Raw genomic sequence first — 27,012 nt, forward strand, 5'->3', positions numbered from 1 at the left:
AACATATGAACATATTATAAATTCAAAACCATGAAATTTTGGCCAAAAAAATGAATGGTCCATGGACTCTTTACCTGAATTCCATTCAACTGCTTCATTAATTCCTGAAAGCAAAAACAAAAACCAGTATTACAGAAAACTGAAATGAATCAGGACTTTTATTAGGAAACTGTACATCACTTTTCTGACTTTTAGAAGAGACAACATGTATAAAACAATTCAATAGCCAACTTAACACACCAATGAAAGGCAGTAATAGAAGTTTCAGGGAAGAAGGATGAGAATTTGAGGAAAATTAATATTAACTAGGACTGTGTGCCAAATGGATCTTCTGTTAGGTAAGCTTTTTTACACCCAATCTAAAGTGAACTGAACTGAAAATGGTTGGGAGACAGGGGGAAGGGGACACAGGCAAGGAAGGCAGCTGCCAGAACTACCTTGTTTATGACAAGGAACACGGTCCGGTGACCCCAGAGAAATTCTAATTTTGACCCTTTTGAAGCTGGGCAAAGTGTGTGTGTGTGGAGGGAGCCCTGGTTTCAGGGGCTCCAGACCTTGGACCTATTTTAGAAACATATACAATCCTACTACCCATGCAGATTCAAGAATTCTCTTAAGATAACTTGCTCATGTTAGAATTGTGATGGAAACCTCTGATCTTCTGCTAAGGGTATTGGTCTGAAATTACAAGGATTTTGTGGGGGGGGGGGCATTCATAGATTCACATCTAGAGCTAAAAGGACCTCAGAGGCCATGTGATACAATCCACTCAATGTAGGCATAAACAAACAAACCTAGGGAGGTTAGTGAACTGTCCAAAGTAGTACATAGAGTCTGAAGAAGAATTTGAATTCAGGTCCTCTGACTTTAGAGCCTATATTCTTTCCATTGTACCCTGTTATTCCTGTTCAATCACTACATGACTAAATGTTCTTCCTTTGTGGTCGGAGCATTTAGAAATAGGCAATTATATATAAACTACCTAAAAGATAGGGGTGTATCAAATCTCCCCCTGCTATCATTGAGGGAGTTCAGGTATTTGTCCCAGGTTAAGTAGCATTTGTGATGGGTAATGGAGACCAAAAAAAACCCCAAAACATCTAGACTGGGCTACAGACTCCTCCTTTGTCAAATCTTTTATCATAGCTGTCAATCAACAGGGATTAGGTGAGCAGTGCTCCAAACACCTCTTAAGTGTTTGAAGCAGCAAAACTGATAAACCTGTGTTTCCTCTGCTTTGGTTCTTCCCTCCCCATTCTGTAGTAGAGAGGCCAATAAAGGGAGGAAGTGCAGCAAAGCACCTGGATAATACACAATTTAAGTAAAGTCTCTGAATAGTGGAGAGTTGACTATAATTAGCAAAGTCAAAATGGAAGGGAAGAAGCCCTCAATTTTTTTTCAACCTCATTAGTTTATGATCCCAACACTGAATTTGTTTATTATTTATGTTCTTTATTGCATGTGGACCTGGGTTAATAAAGGGATGGGAGCTGGCTCTCAGATTATAAGGTGATATATTGAAAATTGGCGCTAACACTCAGTGCCTCTACATAGGCCACCCTGTATGTATGGGTGGCAATGACCTGAGTGCTATCATTTTTCTTGCCTCAGAGACCTCATGCTCTCCTCTACTAAATTCATTCCCCATTAACACATGCCAGATATGACCAACTCACTCTAGATCTAGGTCCGGGGACTTCAGTCTTCATCAGAGGTCCATCATAATCAAAGTCAACATCAATTTTGGCTGCAGCTTGGCTGATAGACCTGCATCCTGCATGAGCAATAAGAAAATCACACGAAACCAATGTACCACACTCAACAGCCATTTACAGCTAACCTAAGGCTTCATAAATCAGAGGGTGCTTTTGAAATTGGAGTTGAGAGGCTGAGCCTAAGAGATGTTATATCATTTGAAGAATGATCTGAGATCTGTATAGCTGACGAATCAACCTGTTGAACAGCCAGTCATTTTTTCTCTCAATAGTCTTTTAAAAATTATAAAAGTTCAATTAAACAGTATTTAAATTCTCGCTCCCTCTACCTCCAATGAAAACAAAACAAAATAAAAATTCTTGTAGCAAACATACATAGTTAAGCAAAAGAAATTCCCACATTGCCTATATCAAAAAATGTCTCATTCTGAACTCTCAGTGCATTGCTTCTCTGTAAGGAGGTTGTTCCTTGATCATCTAGTCCAATGTGTAGGTGAAATAAAAATCCCTCTATAAGACACATACTACTTGTGTGAACTTGGGCAAGTCACTTATTTTCCTGAGCCTCAGTGTCCTATCCTCAGTGATCCTATTGCTTTAGAAACACAAAAGTCACTGCTTTTGATGTTCCAACCAAAAAGATCCTCAATTGATGGCAAGACTCTTTAAGAGTTCTTATTCAAGGAACACAACAAGCCTATTTAGTGAAACCCATGACAATACAAAGGGAATTGGTCTAATAATAATCATTACAATGACATACAGAAAAAACGCTGCTGATGTTGTATACATGTATAAATTTTAAAAGGAGATATATTAGCTACATAGCAAGAACGTAGGACAAGAAGTAAATAGCCTTAGAAGAATATCTTAGAGATATTGAAAGAATAAGCCTTAGAGACACTAAGTCTCCTATAGAGAATTTGATATTAATGCCCCCCCTCCATTATTCTCATGTTTCCATGACCTTGAATCCTGAGAGTCCTGTCTTTGTTCATAACTTCTTATTTTTCCATCTTATCTTTTCTAAGTTTATTCTGTATCCTCATTGTGACTTCTTGGCCCTTCATCTCCCTGTCCTTTCAGTCCACTCTGTTCTCCCTTTTGCCCCTTCATGGTTTTGACCAGTTCAGTAATATATTATCCTCTATCTTTGAATTTTTACCCCATTCTCCCTATCTTATCACCGTTTAAATCTTGCCTTGAAAAATGTAAACTCATTGGACTGTTCCTAGCACTTACATATGGGGCCTTGTGCATAGTAGGCATTTATTAAATGCTTGTTGAATTGAAGAATCACACCGGATGGGTTGTGGGAAAATTAATATTTAGCAGTGGTAGAAGGGATACTCATAGCACTAACATCATGGATACTCTGAAGACCCCCTACTATCAGGCATCCTTTGTTTCTCTCAGGAGCCAAATCTACCTACCAAGATTGTTGTAAGGATCAAATGAGATATATTTGTAAGGAGTTTACTTAGCATGGTGCCTGGCACATAGTAGGTACTTAATAAATCCTTCCTTACTTTCTCCCTTTCTCCTTTCCTCCCTCCTTCCCTCCCTTCCTTCCTTTCTCCAAAATGGGTAAAAGTATTATGAGACTGCCATTAACCACATAATCAGATGTTTTTCATCCTTTGTTTTCTAAAAGGACCAAAATCATCAAATAGAAAAAAAAATCACTTGCCAGTGGCCTCAAAATAAAAAAAAATTCTTAGATAATTATCTTCCCTTAAAATAAAAAAAAATGAGTGAGAAAGAGGGAGAACTGATTTAAATCAGAACAATATCAAACTCAGATGACAACAACATATTTAATTTATACTTCAATTTCCATGAACAAGATAATTCTTAGGAATATAAAAGAAAGCATTCAAATGAACAACACAATGTAATACTATGTATCCTAATAAATGTAGAAAATTGAACACCTGCCTTATTTTAATCCATGAATAAGCAAACTTTAAAAATTTTAAATACTGGAGGTATTTTTTTTAAAGAGTACTTGAATACTTGAAGTTAAATGATTTGTTCAGTGTGAGTATCCCCTCCACCCATGAAAGCTGCAACCCTCCTCTGATCTGGTAGATAGATGATCTTTAAGAATTGCTAGGACAGGGGGCAGCTAGGTGGCACAGTGGATAAAGTACTAGTCCTGGATGCAGAAGGACCTGAGTTCAAGTGTGGCCTCAGACACTTGACACTTACTGGCTGTGTGAACCTGGGCAAGTCACTTAACCCTCACTGCCCCCCCCACACAAAAAAATTGCTAAGACCTAAGATTTCACAGCCCAGTTGTTCCCCGGGTGGTGAGCATCTCTGGTTTATCTAGGCTGGTCCTGAAATGGCAGGCACATAGGCTGTACCTGCCACATCCTCAAATCTTCCTCATTTGGTAATGATTGTGAGAACGTGAAATCTGCTGGCATAGCTTTTGAGAACCTAGAATCACCTTGAGATGGCATGGCATAGCGATGGTGAATTGGTTAGTTTATTCAAATAGTTAAGGTTATGAAAAATATGACTTTTGGAATGAAAATATTAATCTCAACCTTCATTAACTATCTGCATTAACACTGGAGAACTCTCCACTTATTGATTCTACTCTTGTTAATTTTTTTGGGGGGGGCAGGGCAATAAAGGTTAAGTGACTTGCCCAGGGTCACACAGCTAGTAAGTGTCAAGTGTCTGAGGTCGAATTTGAACTCAGGTCCTCCTGAATCTAGGGCCAGTACTTTATCCACTGTACCACCTAGCTGTCCCAACTCTTAATTTTTTAAGTTATAAAAATTCCTTTCATTCTGAACTTAACAAGGTGTAAATAAAACAGACTTTCCCATATATATGGTAGAACAAAAAGGGATATTTGTACATATAAATGTGCAATTTGCCTTTTTTTTTAAAGCATATCCCCAAAGGTTTTTCTTTTTTCTTTTTTTTTTTTTTGGTGAGGCAATTGGGGTTAAGTGACTTGCCCAGAGTCACACAGCTAGTAAGTGTTAAATGTTTGAGGCTGGATTTGAACTCAGGTACTCCTGACTCCAGGACCGGTGCTCTATCCACTGCACCACCTAGCTGCCCCCCACAAAGTTTTAATAGCTTAAAACTGCACTTAAACTTTGGGAATAGACTTTTAAAGTTTTACCCTTGGTTTTAGAATCCATCCTGTTTGTTTGTTCTTCCTTCTGGCCTTCGTTTTGTTTTCTTCCACACATTAAAAAATGCCCCAATGATCCTTCCCGCCCCGCCGCACTGGCCCCCCCCCCCCCTTTCCTTATGTTATCTTTGCCCTGTACTCCTAACCCTGCCCTTCCCATTGGAAAAAGAAAAGAAAAACAAAACTGTTGTAATATAAACAGAGTTGAGCAAAATAAACCCCCACTTTGGCTCTGTCTGAAATGATGTCTTGTTCTACCTTGAGATCATTACTTCTCTGTCTAGAGGTGGGTAGCATCAGTCATCTGCATTGCTCAAATCTTTCAAAGTTGTTTTTCTTTGTAAATGATTTTGTTGTATACGTTTTTCTACTTGTTCTATTTACTTCTCTCTGTATTGATTCATACTTGTTTTCCTAGGTTTCTCTGAACCTATCACTTTGTTTATTTCATATATGCAATAATATCCCATTACATTCCTATACCATAATTTGTTTAGCCACTCCAATAGATGGAGAGACTAGTTTCCAGTTCTTTATTACTATATAAAGAGCTGCAATAAATATTTTTATACATATAGGTCTTTTCCCTCTTTCTTTAATCTTTTTGGAGTATAGGCCTAGAAGTGGTATCCCTGGGTCAAAGTAAATTCTTAGTTTAGGGTCTTTTGTTAACTTCTACTTGCAGAAACCAGAGATTTATTTTCTGTTAAAGTAAGCAACCAATGAAAAGAGGAGACTCAGAAACAAGCAAGATTTCTTTGCAGGTTACTGACTTGCTTTTTCTCCCCTTCTCAAATAAAAGACCAAACTGGTCTTTCTCTTCTTTCTCTAATCACATAGAACCAGAAAATGAACAGTAGCATAATATCTCACCAAATAATTCCAAATTCATAAAATTACATAAACTTAAAATTGGATAGAACCTACAGTAAGAAGTCATTTGATGGGGCAGCTAGGTGGCCCAGTGGATAGAGCACCAGTCCTGGAGTCAGGAGTACCTGAGTTCAAATCTGGCCTCAGACTTAATGCTTACTAGCTGTGTGACTTTGGGCAAGTCACTTAACCCCAATTGCCTCACTAAAAAAAAAAAAAAGGAGTCATTTGATTCATTTCACCACATGGGAATCCTTCAATGATAACTCAGATATATGGATGTCCATCTAGATTCTGTCTTTTTTTTTTTTTTTTTTGGTGAGGCAATTGGGGTTAAGTGACTTGCCCAAAGTCACACAGCTAGTAAGCGTTAAGTGTCTGAGGCTGGATTTGAAATCAGGTTCTCCTGAATCCAGGGCCGGTGCTCTATCCACTACACCATCTAGATGCCCCTAGATTCTGTCTTAATACTTATAGTGATGGAGAACCAGTGATAAGTGTTTAACAACCAGCTCTCAGAAACATGATACACTTTTAAAAAAATGTACTATGCACAGTTTTATATTTATTTTTCCTAGAGAGGTGGTTATTAAACATTTACCAGAACATCTTTTTTTTTTTAAAGCAACAAACATTTATTTTATTTCTTCCAGTTACATGTAAGGGTAGTTTTCAACATTCATTTTCATACGATTTAGAGTTCCAAATTTTTCTCCCTCCCTCCCTCCCTATCCTCCCCCCTCCACAAGGTTGCAACCAGGTTATATACGTACAATCCACAAGTGTTCTTTTTATCAGTTCTTTCTATAGGGGTGCATAGTAAGTTTCCTCATTAGTTCCTTGTGATTGTCTTGGATCATTGCACTGCTGAGAGTAGTTAAGTCATTCACAATTGCTCATTGAACAATACTGCTGTCACTATGCAAAATGTCCTCCCAGCTCTGCTCACTTCACTATACATCAGTTCATGAGTCTTTCCAGGTATTTCTGGGAGCATCTTGTTTGTCATTTCCTATAGCACAAGACCATTCCACCACAATCATATAGTATAGCTTCTTCTATCATTCCTCAATTGATGGACATTCCCTTGATTCTCAATTCTTAGCCTCCACAAAGAGTTGCTATAAATATTTTTTGTACAATTTCCCCCCTTTTCTCTTTTTCATGATTACTATTGTTAACTGTTTCCCTTCCATCCTATTCCCTTCTCCATGATATTTATTCTATTATCCCTCTTCTTTCATCCTATCCCTCTTCAAAAGGGATTTGCTTCTGTCTGTCTCCTCCCCCACTCTGCCCTTCCTTCTTTTGCCCCTCTCTCTTTATTCCTTTCCCCTCCTATTTTCCTGCAGGGTTAGAGAGATTACTCCACCCAATTAAGTGTGTATGTTATTCCCACCTTGAGGCAATTCTAATGAGATTGAGGTCTTTGAGCCAATTCTGATGAGAGTTAGGCTCATTTGCTGCCCAGATTAAATAGATTACTCCACCCAGCTGGGTGTGTGTGTTAGTCCCTCCTTGAGGCAACTCTGATGAGTTGAAGGTCTTTGAGCCTTTTCTGATGAGTGTAAAATTCACTTACTGCCCGGTTCCTCTCCCATCTCTTCCCCCACTCCATAAGCCTTTTCCTGTTTTTTTTTTTTTATGTAGGATTTTACCTCTGCCCTTCCCCCTCCCCCAGTGCATTCCCCTCACCCCTCAATTTAACCCTAAAGATGTCATCATGGGGCAGCTAGGTGACACAGTGGACAAAGCATCACCCCTGGACTCAGGGGGATCCCAGTCAAAACCCAGCCTCAGATACAAGAGAGTCACCCACTGTATGACCCCACGCATGTCCCCCAACTCCAATTTTTTATAGTTCTCTAGGGTCTTGTATTTGAAAGTCAAATTTGCCATTCAGTTCAGGTCTTTTCATCACAAATATCTGAAAGTCCTCTTTTTTATTGAAGTCCTGTTTTTCCCTCTGAAAGATTAAACTGAATTTTGCTGGGTAGGTGATTCTTGGTTGTAATCCCAATCCCTCTGCCCTCTGGAATATCATATCCCCTGCCCTCTGGTCCTTTAATGTAGAAGCTGCTAGATCTTGTACTATCCTGACTGGGGCTCTACAGTACTTGAATTCTTTCTTTTTGGCAGCTTGCGCTATTTTCTCCTTGACCTGAGAGCTCTGGAATTTGGCTATAATATTCCTCGGAGTTTTCCTTTTGGGATCTCTTTCTGGAGGTGATCAGTGGATTCTTTCAATTTCTATGTTAGCTACTTCTTCTAGAATTTCAGGACAATTTTCCCTGAGAATATCTTGGAAGATGATGTCTAAGCTCTTTCCTTGATCATGGTTTTCAGGTAGACCAATAATTTTCAAATTATCTCTCCTGGACCTATTTTCCAGGTCAGCAGTTTTTCCCAGAAGATATTTCACATTGCCCTCTATTTTTTTATTCATTTGGATTTGCTTTATTGTGTCTTGGTTTCTCATAAAGTCACTGGCTTCCATTTGCTCAATCCTAATTCTTAGGCAATTATTTTCACCAGAGAGCTTTTCCATTTGGCTTTTAAAGCTGTTGACATTTTTCTCATGTCTTTCCTGCATCACCATCATTTCTCTTTCCATTTTTCCCTCTACCTCTCTAACTTTATCTTCTAAATCCTTTTTGAGTGCCTCTATGGCCTGAGACCAATTCATATTTTTCTTGGAAGCTTTAGATATAGGGGCCCTGATGTTGACATCTTCCTCTGAGGGTGCACCTCAATTTTCCTTGTCACTAAAGAAACTTTCTGTGGTCCTCCCCTTTCTCTCTCTGCTCATCTTGCCTTTTTTTTACTTGATTTTTAGCTCCTTAAAGTGGGGCACTGTTTCCAGGCTGCAGTATCCCAAGCTCAAGAAGAACCAGGTGGTATAATTTAAGGAGGATCAGGTTCTTCACTCACCTGGCCTGTTCCCTGGTCTGTAGATGACCCCAGACCAATTTGCTAATCAACCAGCTTTGTGTGTTGTGGTTGTCAGCTCCAATGAACCTGTGCCCCTCCCCCACCTAAGCCACTGCTATTCAAGCCTACCTCTTGGTTCTCAGTAGGGGTGTAAAATCCAAGTTCTGCCTTAGCACCAGCATAGACCCCTGTAGTCTACCCCCTGCCCAGAGCTCAGCCCTCTCACCAGACTGTGAGCTTAGTTCTAGATGACACTGGTGCTTCAGCTGATTCAGAGGCTCTGGGGGTCCCCTTCTCTGGTGACACCTTCCTGCCACTAGATCTGTGTCAGGGTTACTGTGGGGTTGGGCTTGACTCCTGTATCAGCATAGCAGCTCCCTCCTTCTGACCTTCCAAGCCATTCTTGGTTAGAAGATGATTTCAGCACATTCTTCTGTGGGTTTTGCTGCTCCAGGATTTGTCCTATGGCATTATTTGGATGTTTTTTGGAGTGATCATGTCATGCGTTTGAGAGCTCACTGCCTTTCCTCCGACATCTTGACTCCCAACATGACACACTTTTAAGTTTAATTTTCATTAATATTTTTTCTATTGTTTTCTTAATTCTAGACAACCAACAAAAGAAAACAAAACAAAAGCCTGAATTTGTAGCATTCACAATTTCTGAGGTGTAAATGTTCACCCATGAAATTTAACAAGCAGCTTTCCAGCAATAGCAGGCTCTAGAAAATCCCTGAAGAGAACACATTTCACAACGTGGTCTGTTAAGAGAATATTTTTTTTTTCTTGGATTGAGCCAAAATCTGCTTCCTTATAATTTGTTTCCCCGCTGTTTCCTAGCTCTGTCCTTATAAGTAACATAGGCTATACAAGAAGTTTGATAATTATAGGCGGGCCTGTTGCCTGTTTTTGTAGCCTGTGAGCTAAGAATGATTTTTATCTTTTAAAATATACTTTTTTTGTATTTTAAAATGTAAAGGCAATTCTTAACTTCCAGGCAGTATAAAAACAGACTGCAGACCTGATTTGGTTCTCGGCAAATTCCAACAACTGGCTATACTCTCTCCTAGGTAATAGTGATCTTTCAAATGTCTTTTTCAGGCTCAGCATTCCAAATTAATTCAATTCTGTCTCAGATGATATGGCTTCAGACTTCTCAGTGTCCTGGTTACCCTCTTGGTAAAATGTTTATAGGTGACCAAAATATAATAATACACTGATTTGGGGCATTTTGTTCACTCTAGATCTATGTTTCTTGTTGTTAATATAGTCTCTGATCTTGATAGTTTTCCTGAAACTGAACTAACACTACATTCCTAGTATATGTTCAACTTAGTCATAGTAGGATAATCTTTATAATATGTTGTTGTAGTTTCCTTGTTAGTATATTATTTAGAATTTCTGCATCAGTTTTCATCAGGGATATTGGTCTATAGTCTTCTCTCCATTTTTGGGGGGTAGGCAAATCAGGATTTAAGTGACTTGCCCAAGGTCAAACAGTGACTGAGGCTGCATTTGAACTTAGGTCCTCGACTCTAAGGTCAGTGCTCTACCCACTGTGCCATATAGTTGCCCCTCTCCATTTTTTCTTGGGAACAAATGGACCTTTCCTTAATATGATAAACAGTATCCATTCAAAAGCAGCAGCCAGAATTATATGTAATGGGGAAAACTAAAGGCTTTTCCAAAAAGATCAGAAGCAAGGAGGTATATCATCACTGCTACTTTTTGTATAGTGCTAGAAATATATAGTAGCAAGACAAATTGAGGGAATAAACACTTATTCAGTGCCATACAAATCAAACTACTAAAAGACTGCTTTATAGAACTAGAAAAATTAACAAAATTCAACTGGAGGAACAAAATGTGAGGGATCTCAAGGGAATTGATAGAAAAATGTGGAGAGGAAGGTGTTTAGTAGTACTAGATATCAAACTATACTACAAAGAAGTGGAAGGTGGGTTTTTTTTTGTGTTTTTGTTTTTTTTTTGGTGAGGCAATTGGGGTTAAGTGACTTGCCCAGGGTCACACAGCTTTTTTTTTTTTTTGCAGGCCAATGAGGGTTAAGTGACTTGCCTGGGGTCACATAGCTAGTGTCAAGTGTCTGAGGGCAGATTTGAACTCAGGTCCTCATGAATTCAGGGCTGGCACTTTATCCACTGTGCCACCTAGCTGCCCCCAGAAGTAGAAGTTTTAAGAACTAGAGAGGTTGATGAGTAGAAAAGCCTAGGTTCATAACATAAAAAGCAAATGAACACAGAGCCTAGTATTTGATAAACTGAAACAGCCTAGCTTTTAGAGGTAAGGAGTATTATTATTTTTATTTGATAAAAACTGTTGGGAAAGCTGAAAGTAGCTATCAGAAACCAGGTATAAACAAATAATCTCAAACTGTATATCATAACCTCTAAATGGATACATAACTTTGGCCAAAGAGGGTGACAATCAAACAATTTAAAGGACCAAGAAAGAAATTACCTTTTAGATCTATGGCTAGGGGAAGAGTTCATGACAAAACAGGAGATAAAGAAGATTAAAGAAGATAAAATGGAAACTTTTTACTACATAAAATTCAAAAGGTTTTGTATACAACCAATTCAGCTAAAATTTCAAAGGAAAAGATAACTGAGAAAAAAATCTGCATAGCAAGTTTCTTTAATAAAGGTTTCATTTCCATGATACATTCAAATTTGTAAGAATAAAAGGCATTCCCCAGTTGATAATTGGTCAAAGGTTAATGAACAGGCAGTTTTCTAAATAAGAAATTCCAGATACCTATAACCATATAAAAATGCTTCAAATCACTAATAATTAGAGAAATGCAAATTAAATAAATTTTGACATTCTATCTCACATCTGTACATATTATGCACCATTGGTAGTGCTGTGAATTGGGCTAATTGTTCTGAAAAGTAATTTGGAATCAACCCTAAAAGTTATTTAACTGTGTAGACCCTTTGATTCAATGATGCTTCTCCTAGGTCTATATCACAGGCAAATAAAAGAAAAAGAAGAACCCCTATGTGCAAAAATATTTAAAGAAGCTCTTTTTGTGGTGACAAAGAACTAAAAACTAAGGAATAGTCTTTCAACTGGTGAATAGCTGAACAATATAATGGAATACTATCAAGCTGTAGGTATTTAAATCCTTCCTCTATGACGAATGAAAAAAAGGAGGGTTGCAGAGAAACCTGAGAAAACTTATATAATCTGATGCAGGGTGAAGTGAGCAGAACCAGGAGAAAAAGCTATATAACAAACAACTTTGAAGACTTAAGAACTTTGATCAATGCAGTGACCAACCAGGATTCTAGAAGACCAATGATGAAACATGTTACTTAACTCTTGGTAGGACTCAAGGTGGAGAAAGAGTTTGGGTTTTTTTTTTTTTTCTTGCAGGTGGAGTGAGAAAATGAATTGAAAAAAATTTTAATTAAAAAATCTAAATTTTAACCCTCTCCCCTTTAAAATTTTATAGAGTCTTTGGACATGAAAGATTTTTTAAAAATGGATTTTTAGTAATCTTGTTTTTACTTTGTTTATATTTCTTGTATTCTTCCCCATCTACTTTCACAGAAAAAAATTCTGCAAAACTAAATACAACAAAAATCTGACATTAAATGAAATGTTTATACCCATGTATCCTTATCTCTAACATTTTAACATTAATTAAAAGTGAATTCACTTTTTAAAAAGCAACATAAATCATTTTCTTACTGACCTGTTTTTGAGAGATTATGCAATCTCAGATGAAAGTTTTTAATTAAGTTGGACTAACTGTACAAATTCATAAAAGTCTTCTTTTCCTCTATTCTCTGCATGCCCCTTCTGGACCTGGTCAACTGTACTTCTTGTCTGTCCAGGAATACCATGTATTCCCAAGCTTAATGACAAGCAAAGGGGAAAACCTGGATAAAATTATTAGGCAAAATTTTGATGTAGGTGAGGGTGGCTTTCAGAAAAGCTCATTTTTTCCATGTAGTGTCTACTTTTTTGTAATGTACCCACATCAACGGTGAACTAAAAGATTCTATATTGCTTGGGTATCCCCATATTCCACTGTGGTAATCTATGGTGGACTTTTCTTCCCAGATAGCATCTCATCCCCATTTTCTATGTTAAGGAGTGTTAAAGAATGTTAAGGGGGGGGGGGCAGCTGTGTGGCACAGTGGATAAAGCACCGGCCCTGGATTCAGGAGTACCTGAGTTCAAATCCCGCTTCAGACACTTGACAATTACTAGCTGTGTGACCTTGGGCAAGTCACTTAACCCCCATAGCCCTGCAAAAAAAAAAAAAAGGGAAAAAAAAAGAATGTTAAGGGGTCCTCTGAACTTGTCTTTTTGAGTTGCCATATTTTCTAGAAACACTGGACCCAGAATATGCAAGAGGCCCTGAATGTGTAAAAGATGAATTCCCCCAGGAGCTGACCTAAATTGTTTGTACCCCAACCCGGACTCCCTGTGTGTCCCTAGGAGACAAGATAGGCACCAGTCAGTCTACACTAGACTGAGAAACTGCTTGTGTAGCTGGGACCCCTGCAGATAAGCAGACCATTCTATCTTCGTGGTCTAGCAGTTCCCAGGGGAAAAGAATGCCCTTTTTGTCATTGTCCTTTTGTCCTTTTCTCACCTCTGCTCCACCTTTCCCCCTCCCATCCCCTTTGGGTAGAGATTTTTGTTTCCTCTTCCTCCATTTGTTGTACTGTCATAAATATGCAAACTTCTGTATGGATTGTGAACTCTTTGGGTTCCACACATATGTTCATTTCTCTTGTAATAAATCTAGTTGCAATGCAATGTCTCATGGAATTTTGTTTTTGGTTAACACCTGCACCCTCAAAAACCTGAGGGCCTTTTTTCTGTTTTGCGGGGCAATGAGGGTTAAGCGACTTGCCCAGGATCACACAGCTAGTAAGTGTCAAGTGTCTGAGGATGGATTTGAACTCAGGTCCTCTTGAATCCAGGGCTGTTGCTTTATCCACTGTGCCACCTAGCTGCCTTATTCTTTTCTAGGATTATTAAAGTGATAAATTAATTCAGGCAACATGTTAAAGACTAAAATAGATTAATTTTGTTTCTTTGGCTTTTCAGTCATTTGAATCTTAACCTTTACTGCCTCCACTCACAGGAACTGGATCTCCTTTATGTACTCTTCTTTAAGCTTTTCAGGGTATAACTTTGTAAGTTGATGAACTTGGAAGGCATTATTCTCCATATAAACACTATTAGAGCGAATGGTTAGGTTCCCAGGCTAGTCCACAAATGTCTATTCAACCCATAATGCAGTGAATATGGTACTAATAGTATCTCTGGACATCTGTGAACACAGCCTATGGGTAAGAATTAGGTATTTGATGAACCAGTGGAGACTTTGGAGAAAATGAGTTTTTTTTAGGGATCCCTTAAATCACACTATGGTAAGAAGCTTTCTATCCTTATCTACAAGCAATATTGCCTTGGATAACAATTGGAATTTCTCATCTCCTTACTATTCTGAGAAACAGGTTACAAAGAGATTACAGGAAAATTTTTTGTAATAAATGATCTTGAAGACTTTTCAGCTTAACATTCTATATTGTTGATCATATCACATTAAACTGAGCTCTTTGAGAGCAGAAACTGTTTTTCCTTTCTTTGTCTTCCTGGTGCTTAGTATGGTTTAGCACATAGTAGGTACTTAATTTTGTTTTTTCTTTTTTTCAGGGCAATGAGGGTTAAGTGACTTGCCCCAGGGTCACACAGCTAGTAAGTGTCAAGTGTCTGAGGCTGGATTTGAACTCAGGTCCTCCTGAATCCAGGGCTGGTGCTTTATCCACTGTACTACCTAGCTGCCCCCCTTAATTTCATTTATTGACTGACTTATGTGTCAAATGAGAGAGAAACCTCATAAGCACAACTGCAGTTGTTCAGAAATCACTATTTCTCAGCTTATAGAACTGAAAAATTTATCTATGGCACAGAATAAATTCTTACTTTCATTCATACACAAGAGTGAATATGACAGTCACTGCATCAGGTCTGACTTCTCCAGAACCTGAATTTTATTCAGGTTTGGGACTAGACCTGTGATATCATTGGCATAGGGAACCCCAAGTGAGGAAAATCCCTTACCTCTTCTAAAACTAGTAGTCTTAGAGGCCAGGTAGGGGCAGCTAGATGGTGAAGTGGATAAAGCACTGGACTTAGAGGCAGGAAGACCTGACTTCAAATCCAACCTCAGACACTTACTAGCTGTGTGACCCTGGACAAGTTACCTAATCCCAATTGCCTTAAATTTCTGGGGCCATCTCCAGTTGTCCTAATACATATCTTGACACTGGACCCAGATGGCTCTGGAGGAGAGAGTGAGGTTGGTGACTTTGTGCGGCCCTACTTCACTTAGATACAATTCCCTGCAAGTCATAACATCATCTTCTGATGTCATGGTATAGAGGCCAAGTATGGTGACACAAGCTCAGTCTCTGCTACTGGGAAAAGTGGAGGTCAGTGGATTGTTTAAATTCAGGAGTTATATATTGAGTTGCAACAGGGTGAAAGCTGATCTGATGACCATATTAAGTCCAGCACTATTTTGGTTACCCCACCCCTGCCCATCCCTCCCAAAGGGAATAGAAGATCTCTAGGGGGCTGTAAGTTTGGGAGAACAGGCCCAAGTTAGAAAAACTGAGTAGGTTAAAATTTCCATACAGGGGGCAGCTAGGTGGTGCAGTGGATAAAGCACCGGCCCTGGATTCAGGAGTTCCCGAGTTCAAATCTGGCCTCAGACACTTGACACTTACTAGCTGTGTGACCCTGGGCAAGTCACAACCCCTATTACCCCGCAAAAAAAAAAAAAAAAAAAAAAATTTCCATACAGATCAGTCTTGGTATTAGGCCCTTGCCTAGCTGCTACATAATTCTTTAATTTGCTTTACAATTCTATAAAAATTATATAACATAAGAAATAACACACTAGCTCCTATCCTTTATCTATCTACCCAATATACTGTCAACTAAGGACAATTTATAATCTGATCCTCCAAAGTGACTACAAGCATCCAGCAAATATTTGTTGGACTAAATGCCCAATGACATCAATCACAGAAGATCGGGGAGAGTCTGCATCAAAAATGGCTAATTCTCCTATTTTGCTTCAACTGATATCTGGGCAATGAGATTTTAGTGTATTCTTTGTTGTTTTCAATGTTCGTAGGTTTCTCTCCTGGGGGAGCAAATCTCATAACTGATAACTTTCCTCCTAAGGAAGAAGTGCTTAGCCTTTTAAATGCCTGGAATAAGTAGCTTTAGAGGGCTATCACTATTCTAATGACCATACTTTAGCATGTAAACAAATGAACCCTTTAGCAGGGACTCTTTTTGTGCCAGAGAGAGAGAGGAATGACAATAATTGGGGGAAACTATAATGAGATGCACAGGTGCTTTATGGAAGCAGGAGCCAAAATTGGAAACATATTGTTCTGATTTGAATGTATTTCGTCAACTCAATTCACAGACTGCCTCAGAGCCTATAATGAGGGAGGAAAAGGTTATTTACTTTAAGAGGCCTCTTTTATGATATCCAAATGGAATAGCTATTGTTTGGGGTTTCATGCTTATGAAAGTGGTTTATATATGTAATTGGGCCTCAGTATCAATTCAATTCAACAGACGGTCTTTTCTACGGACAGGGTACTGAAGAGGATCAGAGGATCACATATTTAGGGCCAGAGGGACCTTACGCGATAACCTGAGGCAAGACCCTCATTTTAAAAATGAGAAACTTAAGGCCTAGTGAGGTTGACCAAGATAAAATCAAGATTAATGATTAATGATAAAAATTAATGATTAAGACATGGTCCTTGCCCTCAAGAAACTTTCTCTAGGATTATAGACTCTACTTTAGAATTACTACTGGAAAAGACCTAGTCTGAACCTTTCATTTTACAGACATGGAACAAGAACCTGGGGAAGCTCACTGAAAAGGGACTTGTTTAAAGTCAAGTTAGCATCAGAGCTAAGCCAGCAGACTGGCTTCCAGACCAGTACCCAAAGAAGGCTCTCACTCAAAGTCATGAACTGAAAACCCAAGAGGATGTCTGCCTTTGTGCAGACTCAACTCCCCTTAAACCTTCAGGGAGAATGGCCTAATGCCTATTTATCACCATCTCTTAGAGAAATTTCTCCTGACTGCTTGTGCTTTGATTAGCCTTGGCCTTGTCTGAACTCCTATAGCACTTACCATACACTTCTTTATTCCCGTTCAATTCAGCATTCACTCATGTATTGTCATGTGTTGTTCTCAGTGGGTCATAGGACCATGGAGTTGGAGCAGAAAGGGAACCCAATTTTACAGATGCAAAACCGGAGGCCTAGAGAGCTGAAGAGACTTGCCTGAAGCTATCTGTGTCTTTTGTGTCCCCAACTACCTTCTTGAGGACTTGCCAGTGGGGTAGAGAAGGCATATTATATCTCCCTCATCCTTAAACCTGTGCTGCTCAGTGTTGGACATATGGTCAATGTTCAACCAATCAAATGATCAATCGTAAGAAGTCAAATGATCAAAATCCAACCATATTATTATTATTCTGCTCCAGGGGAAGGCTCTAATTGTTTCATATCAGCTGTGGAAGGAAGCAATGGGAAGGTCAGGGATCTCTTACTAAGTGTCTACTATACATCAGCCAAGCACTTTACAAAAATCTCATTTGATTAAAAAACAAGGGGCTAGAATGTGGGGTTCTAGGTGTGGGTTTGGATAGAAGGAAAGCTGAATAGAAGGGAGTCTTGATTCCCTCCCTTCCCTAGGCTTATGCATTTTCATGTGTATGATATTCAATTCAGGGGCAGTCTTTGACTAGAGCCTCAGCTGGGGATTCTTAGAAGTCTGGGTTAATAAGTAGGACTTCTCCCAGAGACCCCACCTTTAGGTTCAGCCCAGTGACAAAAGCTATTCATTGCTTTGTCCTTATGGTATCGATCCCCTGGTGTATATTTTCTCTTGGTCATCACAGCTGGGTTCCAACCAGTTTTTCTACTTAGATCCAGTGTATCCACAGAGAAGTTCCAAATAGTAATAACCAGTATTTATATAATATTTTTGCAAAATGCTTTATACACATTATCTCCTTTGAGTGTCACAAGAAGCCTGTGAGGTAGGTACTTATAAGTACTTTTTTTGAGAGGGGGTCTGAGACTATAATTTCATCCATGTAGGGGCCTCCTAGTGTGGAAACTGTCTCTATCAATACAAATTTGCCCCTTCTAGTCCTAGAGGACTGCCTGGGATGATAAGTTAGTTACATAGCTGATATTTGTGTTAGTGGCAGGACTTCCTAACTCCAAGGTTGGCCCTGTATCAACTATGTCTGATTGCCTCTTATGTTTATTATCCCCATATTACAGAAAAGGAAACTGAAGCTCAGAGAACTTAAGTGACTTGCCCATGTTTATAAAGCTGGTAAGTATCAGAGAAGGGATTTGAATTCAGGTCTTCCAGATAGCTATGTAGTACAGTGGTCTTGACTTCAAATCTTGTCTCAGACATACCTACTAGTTGTACCATGGAGTTGGGCAAGTCAATTAACCTCTTTTGGCCTTGGTGGTGTATGGTGAGGGGGGCCTAGATGGCTTCTGGGATTGCTTCAAATCTGATCCTATATCTCTTCCCTAAGATAAGGAGGGAATGCTTAGTGGAGATGGAACCATTAAAAAGGCATTCTGAGCATCTGAAAATACGGTAGTCCCTGGCCCCAGCTAAGATCATGGAACTTTTCAATCAGGACTATTCTAACCAAATGTGGGAAAGGAGGCCAGTGTTGCCTTCCCAGCTGAATCCCCACCTCGATCCCCTCTACCCCCCCAACCAATCTCTTTGTTGCCAGGTGACCCTCTCACCCCACCCCCACTTCAGTCTTTGCCTGATGGGCAGCTGCGCCAATTCTCACCCACTAGCTATGGGAGGAGGAACTAATCAGGCATGACAAATTCTACTTCTGAGCAGAAGCGGACAAGAGAGTCAGACCCACAGGCCTGGATACACACAGCTGGGCAAGGCTAGAGCTGAAATACAAACTGACATCTGCTCTGCTCAAACTCCTCCTGTCTTTTTTATCCATAGTGTAAGCATTCTGCCCCAGCAGGGGACTCACATGGGGATCAGAAGGTCAGGATTAAGCCTGAGTTCACTGAACAAATTCAATGAACAATAATTCTAAGATCGTAGGCCCATAGATTTAGACCTACAACGGATTTTAAAGGCTATCTAGTAATAGGATCATGAATCTAGAGTTGGAGGAGACCCCAGAGGTCAGTCAGTAAAACTCCTTCATTTTACAACTGAGGAAACCAAGGGCCCAAAACGTTGAAGTGACTTGAGCAAGGTTGTACATGGGGTGTCAGAAGCAGAATTTGAACCCAGGTCCTTTGACTCCAAATTCTGCCTTCTTTCCTCTGTAGCACACTGCCTCAAAGCATAGGGTTTAGCACATAAACAGGCGATTAATACAAATGTCATGATTTGATTTAATTTGCTTCCTCTACTTTTCATCAGGCCTTTTGCATGGGGGCTGTAGGCATAATGTAGGCTGGAGTGGATTAAATGCATAGGGACTCAGTAACCATAGTGTTGTGGGTTTTTTTGAAGATCTATAGGGTCCCCTTTTTTGACTGGAAAGTAGTAATATAGGAAGAGATCTGAAGCAGCTGGGTGGTGCAGTGCGTAGAGAACAGGAGTTGGAGTTCAAATCCTGCTGTCCACACCTGGAGTCAAGAAGACTTAAGTTTAGATTCAAGTGCATTAGACACTTATTAGCTGTGTAGCCCTGGGCAAGTCATATAAGCTCTGTTTCTCAGTTTCCTCATCTGTCAAATGAGAATAATAGTACCTGCCTTACAAAGTTGTTGTGAGGATCAAATGAGTTCATATTTAGAAAGTACTTGGAAAACATTAAAGTGCTACATAAATGCTAGCTATAGTTATTAGGAAGGACAAACTAGGGGCCATTCCAGTAGTCTAGCTAAGAACCGAAGAGGGCCTGAAATAGGATGGTGGTTTTAGGTAGCGCAGTGGATAGAACACTGGCCCTGGAATCAGGAGGACCTGAATTCAAATCCAGCCTCAGACACTTACTAGCTAGGTGACCCCAGGTAAGTCACTTAACCCTGATTGCCTTAAAAAAGATGCAGAGATATAAATGACAAGATTTAGAAATGGATTTCATATGCAGTGTGAGCAACAGTAAGAAGTCAAGGAAGTCACCAAGGAAGGTTTGTGAATCTCGGTGACAGGAAGGATGGTGGTACCTTTGACAGAAAAATTTAAATCCTGTAGAGGTTTGGGTTGAGGTAAGGAGAGAGAATGGGTCCTGTTTTGGGATGTTTTGAAATGTCCAACTGGCAAAGCGGGTGATATGGGATCAGGAGAGGGATTGGAAGGGGGCGGCTAGGTGGCACAGTGGATAGAGCACCAGCCCTAGATTCAGGAGGACCTGAGTTCAAATCTGGCCTCAGACCCTTGACACTTACTAGCTGTGTGACCCTAGGCAAGTCACTTAACCCCAATTGCCTCACCTGGGGACTAGATACAGAGATGTGGGAATCATTTGTATAAAGATGAAAATTAAACCTGTGGGAAGTAATGAGGTCTCCAAGTGAGAGAGGGTAGAGAAAAACAAAACAAAACAAGGTGAAGGACAGAAGGGAGTGCATTCCAGGCAAAGGAACAGAAGCATTGAACGTGGTATTCAGAAACTGCAAGGAGGTCAGAAAAGAATGGAGAGAGCATGAAGGGGAGTCACATGCAGCAGGCCTGGGAAGTTTGGCTGGGGCCAAATTGTGCGAGGCTTTAAAGGTCAAGCTGACTTTGTATTGTATCTCAGAGGCAATAAGGAACCATTGAAATTTCTCTCGGCTTCTTACACAGTGTAACTTAGAAAATAACATGTTCAAATAAGAAAAGAAACATATGGGGAGAAAAAAGGAATTTCTTGAGCAGGGCGTTAAGTAGCCAGAGGAACATTTTAGCTGGATTATTTAGGCAGTTGGGTAGAATAATAACTAATATTTATATAGCAAAGTGATGTTGTGGAGGTAGAATCAATAAGATCTAGCAACTATTTGGATAGGAACATGGAGAAGAAAGAATAGTCAAGGATGACTTTAAGGTTTCAAACCCAGATGAACAGAAGGGTGATAGTAACATGAACAGAAATAGAGCTGTTCAGAGAAGTGGGTTTTATATTGGTAATATTGAGTTATGTTCCTTTATTCATTATTTTTGGTTCCAAATTCTCTTTCTCCCCGCATTTGCTGAACTATGATACCTCCTATTTGCAAGAACTATGATATCCATTATACATATGAAGTTTTTTCTGCATTAGCCATGTGTTTTAAAAAGAGAAAGAAAAAGAAAAATGCTTCAATCTACACTGAGTCAATCACTTCTCTCTTTGGAGTTGGAGAGCATTTTTCATCATGATCCTTTAGAACTGTGATGAATCATTGTATTGATCAGAGTTATTAAGTTTTTCACAGTTGATTATCTTTATAATACTGCTGTTATTATATAAGTTATTCTCCAGGCTCTGTTTACTCCTTTTTTTTTTTTTTTAAGTGAGGCAATTGGGGTTAAGTGACTTGCCAGGATCACACAGCTAGTAAGTGTTGAGTGTCTGAGGCCGGATTTGAACTCAGGTAGGTACTCCTGACTCCAGGGCTGGTGCTCTATCCACTGCACCACCTAGCTGGCCCTACTTTACTCTTTATAAGTTCATATAAGTCTTCCCAGGTTTTTCTGAAACCATCTCCTTCATCATTTCTTATAGCACAACAGTATTCCATCACATTTATTCCTTAGCCATTCTCCATTTCTTTTCTCTTCTTTTTCTTTTCTTTTTTTCTGTTTTTGCAGGGCAGTGGGGGTTAAGTGACTTGCCCAGGGTCACACAGCTAGTGTCAAGTGTCTGAGACCAGATTTGAACTCAGGTCATCCTGAATCCAGGGCCGGTACTTTATCTACTGCACCACCTAGCTGCCCCAGCCATTCTCCAATTTATGGGCATTCCCTTAAGTTTCTGATTCTTTGACACTACAAAAAGAGATGCTATCTCTCTCTGTCTCTCTCTTTTTTTTTTTTTTTGGTGAGGCAATTGGGGTTAAGTGACCTGCCCAGGGTCACACAGGTAGTTAGTATCAAGTGTCTGAGGCTGAATTTGAACTCAGGTCCTCCTAACCGCAGAGCTGGTGCTCTATCCACTGCGCCACCTAGCTGCCCCCTATAAATATTTTAGTACATTTTCTTTTTTGTATAGACTTAGTAGTGGTATTACTGGGTCAAAATGTATGCATAGCTTTATAGATTTGGGGGCATAATTCCAAATTGCTCTATAGAATGGTTGGACTATTTCACAGCTCCACCAACAGTGCATTAATGTTTGAGTTATATTTTGGACAGGCTGAGTCTGAAATGCCTATGTGCCACCAGTTGGAAATGAATAGGTATCTGGTGATACAGAATTGGAATTCAGGAGAGAGAGATGGAGAAAGATGATAACTAAATCAATGGGAAATGATAAGGTTATTCCCAAGAGAAAAGATATAGACCAGGATAGAACCTTGGGGGATGCCCCTGGTCAGGAGTCAGGAGGTAGATGCTGACTCAGCAAAAAAGACTGAAGAGAAGTAGAAGAGCACAGGGTCACAAAAACCTAGGAAAGAGAGAGAATCCTGGATGAAGGGGTGGTCAACAGTGTCAAAAGCTGTTGAGAAATCTGGAAGAATAAGCTCAAAGTAAAAGCAATAAGGATATGATTTATCCATCGAGAGATCATTGATAACTGAGTTGAAGCCAGAAGTCAGATTAGAAAAGATTGTTGAGAAGTGAGCAGAAGGAGAGGAAATGGAATTCCCTCAGGTAGTGAACTTTATTTAGGAACAAGGAGGAGAGATACAGAACAGCTTGAAGGTATCGTAGGGTTAAAGCAAGAGATGTGAGTTAGGGACTGTGGGCTTTAGGTTAACATACCTCTGGTTATAGGGTCAGAGGCAAAGCAAGCTGAAGTTAAAAAGCACAGGTTCAGGGTCAAAAGAAGATGTGAACCAAGAACCTGCCTTGTCTTCTGGGCACACATTAGACTGAAATTACAATTGCTCCATATTCCAAAAATAACCACAGGCTACCCTAGTCCTGGGATCATATGGTCGTATGGGGTTTATTAGCCAATTTGAAAAATCAGGCTGGGACTGGGTAACCTGACTGCAATGAAGGTAGTTGGACCCTCTGGCCAGAACGTGTCACGGGTAGGAGATGATGTTGGTAAGAGCATCCCAAAGGAGAGAAAAATAGAAGAATAAAGGGCACCTTCTCCATTTTTGGTGCTGAATTCTAGCTAAGTCTTTGACTAGCAATCAACTTATATATTATCATATATTAAAATTAAGAATTACCTTATGTTCATTTTGTACATATCTTGTCTATAATTGTTTATGTACTTAAACAAGGTATCTAAACCCTCTAGAATGTAAGCAATTTGAGCAGGAAGGAACTCTCCTATTTTTCTATCCCCAGGACAAATTACAGGATCTAGCACATTGTTGTTCAACTCTTTATGACAGGATATAGCCTGTCAATACTGTCCATGGAGTTTTCTTAGCAAAGACACTAGATTGGCTTGCCATTTCCTTCTCTAATGGATCAAGGCAAACAGAGGTTAAGTGACTTGTCTAAGGTCACAAAGCCAGATTTGAAGTCAGGACTTCCTAACTCCAAGCCTAGCACTCTATCCACTAAGCCACCTAACTGCTTCCATCTGGCACATAGTAGGGCCTTAATGTCTGTTGATTGACTGGTTCTCCACAATTGTCCACTTTTCCTCAAATTTCTTTTTTATGTTCTCTTTCAAATTTTCTGATTACCCAAGAGATACGTGGAGACCTTTAATACTTTCTAATATTTCTTTTTAACCAAGAAGTAGTACCCCCAATCCAGGGCAGGAAAGAGGGGATAAAGACTGAAGGTATTACATTGGAGGATCTCCAAAGAATAGGAGGCAGTGAAAGATTGAAATTTGGAAGCCTGGATCCCTGAATCAAGGGGCTTCTTGTTCCCTGGCATAGGAGTCCTTTGTAGTGTACATACTTGGCTCAGACTCAACAAAAGCCTGAATGAGGTGTCCTGTGTAATGCTTACATCCTATAATAAAATGAGCCAACTGAAAAAGAATTCATCTTTTAGATCTGTTAAAGAGTCTGAAATCCTGAGGCTGCAAGATGAGTGTCTCTTTCATAGGTCTCTCTGACCAGAATTAACTTGCGCTATTTATGACTTTAATCATTACCCCTCCTTGAATTAGTCAATTTGATATGACTAAATACACACACACACACACACACACACACGTACGTTACTCCTTTTAATCTACATTTTCCTCTCTTAAAATTATTACTCTCTTTAGAGCAGATTTTACTGAATATGCGTCTAACTAAAAAATAGGGATTTTCCCATTAGAATATCAGCCCCTTGGGGGCAGCTAGGTGGTGCAGTGGTTAAAGCACTGGCCCTAGATTCAGGAGGACCTGAGTTCAAATCCGACCTCAAACACTTGACACTTACTAGCTGTGTGACCCTGGGCAAGTCACTTAAAGAATATAAGCCCCTTGAAGGCAGAGACAGCCTGTCTTTTCTGTTTGAATCCCCATTGCCCATCATGAAGAGGGCATTTAATAAATGGTTGTTGAAAGTATGGGTCCAAAGAAGAGATAGGAGAAGATACCTCTCCCTACTCCTTTGAAGAGATATGTGTATGGGAAGGATGGGTAGAACAATTCATATACTGTCATATTTTTTCTTTTTTTTTCTTTTTCTTCTTTTTTCAAGGCCATGAGAGTTAAGTGACTTGCCCAGAGTCACACAGCTAATAAATGTCAAGTGTCTGAGGCCAGATTTGAATTCAGGTCCTCCTGAATCCAGGGCCAGTGCTTTATCCACTGCACCACCTAGCTGCCCCCTGTCATATTTTTCAATGTATTAATTAGCTCTGCTGAACTTTTTTCCTCTCTTTTATTTTATTTTATTTATTTATTTTTCAGGGCAATGAGGGTTAAGTGTGACCCTGGGCAACAGGGTCACACAACTAGTAAGTGTCAAGTGTCTGAGGCTGGATTTGAACTCATGTCCTCCTGAATCCAGGACTGGTGCTCTATCCACAGCGCCACCTAGCTGCCCCATTTTTCCTCTCTTTTAAAAAAAAATTATATTGAGTGGCTTTCCAAGAAGATGAGAGGGAAAGGGATATGGGGGAAATCTAGGCAAGGGGAAAACAAACAAACAAACAAACAAACAAAGTCTATAAAAAATAAATACTTGTTGGTTAACTTCGTACTTACTAAGGAGAAGTAAGTTGGATCTCTTTTCCAGTCTTCTAAGGCCTCGCTCCTCCCCACCACAATCAAGGGACACTGGCTTGTTCCTCACACAGAACACTCCATCCCATAACTAGGTGGTAAGTTGCATGACAGCAGGGGGCAGGAGTCTTTTCACTGACTGTCTTCCATTTCTGGAATTCTCTCCTACCTCATCTCCACCTCCTAGTTTCCCTGGCTTCCTTCAAGCCTTTCTTATTCCTCCTTCATCTTGGTGCATTCTCTTTGAGATTACTCCCAATTTATCCTATCTATCTATAAATAAATATTCTATGTAAACATATAGATATAGATGTGGTTGGTACACAATTGTTTTCATGTTGCTTACCCACTAGACTGTCCATGAAAGTAGAGACTGTCTTTTGTCATTCTTTGTATCCCCAGCACTTAGCACAGTGTCTTGCATGCTACATTAAGGAGATGCTTAATAAAATACTAGTTGCAATCAACTGACTAGTAAACTTCAGTGACCTTTTCCTCCCATGCCCCTGTAGGGAATGCAGGGGTTGTGGGGCGGCTATGTCATCAAAAGTGCATCATGGGGGCAGCTAGGTGGTGCAGTGGATAGAGCACCAGCCCTGAATTCAGGAGTACCTGAGTTCAAATCCGGCCTCAGACACTTAACACTTACTAGCTGTGTGACCCTGGGCAAGTCACTTAACCCCAATTGCCTCACTAAAAAAAAAAAAAGTGCATCTACTGGGAAGACACTCCTAAGGGCTTCTGAGCTAAGAGCTAAGGGTTTACTGCGGGTAGCACATCCCCTTTCCATTTGTAGTCCAACCCCTCCAAAACACACAATTCATTTATTCCCCAGTTGTCTCTCACATTAGAATGTAATCTCCTTGAGGGAAAGAACTGGTTTTTGCCTTTTCTTTGTAAGCCCAGTGCAAAGTACATATTAAACATTCAATAAATGCTTTTCAACTGATTAACTGCAAGTGGTTCTTTTGTGGGCCTAAATGAATTCAGTTCAGTCCAGTTCCACTGTATAAAGTATTTATGAAGCATCTATTACATGCGGTGCTGGGCTCCAGGAAACACTTTTCTCAAGATACACAAGACATGGAAGCACCAGACTTGGAGGTTATCTTCCAATGAGGATCAGCTCTTTTGCTGAGAAATCCCAAGTACTTACCAGGTACCAACAGCCAGCAATTTTGCTGGACTGTGTAGGCCAGCTGTCGGCTGAGCAGCATGGAAGCCATCTTCCTTCTTCAGCTATGGGATGCTCGGGAACTGCACGGAATTCCTTTGCTGGCAATGATCCTGGAAAGAAACCAGAAACCCTCACTCAGGTCTCCATAGGTTGCACCATGGTTTGGGAAAGGCCCTGCATGCTGGGCCAGAGAAGAGAAAGCTCCCATAAGGTTTGGTCCCTTGGAATTGTCTTTTCTTTTCTTTTCAACTATCCTTTACAGGGCACTTTCTCACTGGTTCCTCACAACAACCCTGTGAAGTAGGTGTTATTCCCATTTTACAAATGGGGAGACAGAAAGCCAGCAAAGTATTCACAGTCAGGGCCACATAGCAAAGTCATATAAGAAATCTCTTAGCAGAGCCAGGAGAAACTTGTTCCTTAGCTACAGTGTCTGCAAATATTAAGCCCTTAGCAAATGCTTATTTTTTAAAAAAATTATTTTATTTTAGGGGCAGTTAGGTGGAGCAGTGGATAAAGCACCAGTCCTGGATTCAGGAGGACCTAAGTTCAAATCCAGCCTCAGACACTTGGCACTTACTAGCTGTGTGACCCTAGGCAAGTCACCTAACCCTCATTGCCCTCCCCCAAATTATTTTAAATTTATGGAATAGGCATTTTCCTAACATAAAGATGATTGCACATAAAATTTCAAATCTATTATGTACAACTTGCTATTCCTTTAAAATATATAATAAAGTTAACATGTGAATTTTTTTTTATTCCCTCTTCCCCAGGGT

The 27,012-nt window shown here is 39.8% G+C and overlaps 1 protein-coding gene across 3 annotated transcripts in view; it reads right to left on the bottom strand.

Annotated features, from left to right (window-relative positions):
• Positions 1–27,012, bottom strand: part of ABAT (4-aminobutyrate aminotransferase) — a 134,747-nt gene that overhangs the window by 37,362 nt on the left and 70,373 nt on the right. For all 3 annotated transcript variants that reach the window (XM_044004629.1, XM_044004621.1, XM_044004635.1), the window contains exons 2-4: positions 26,213–26,343; positions 1,677–1,774; positions 75–104 (exon numbers count right to left, since the gene is read on the bottom strand). In XM_044004629.1, the coding sequence (XP_043860564.1) occupies positions 75–104; positions 1,677–1,774; positions 26,213–26,282 (198 nt within the window). In that variant the 5' untranslated portion in view covers positions 26,283–26,343. The remainder of the gene's footprint in view (positions 1–74; positions 105–1,676; positions 1,775–26,212; positions 26,344–27,012) is intronic.

This window comes from Dromiciops gliroides, chromosome 1 (genome assembly GCF_019393635.1).
Source record: "Dromiciops gliroides isolate mDroGli1 chromosome 1, mDroGli1.pri, whole genome shotgun sequence".
Taxonomy (NCBI): domain Eukaryota; kingdom Metazoa; phylum Chordata; class Mammalia; order Microbiotheria; family Microbiotheriidae; genus Dromiciops; species Dromiciops gliroides.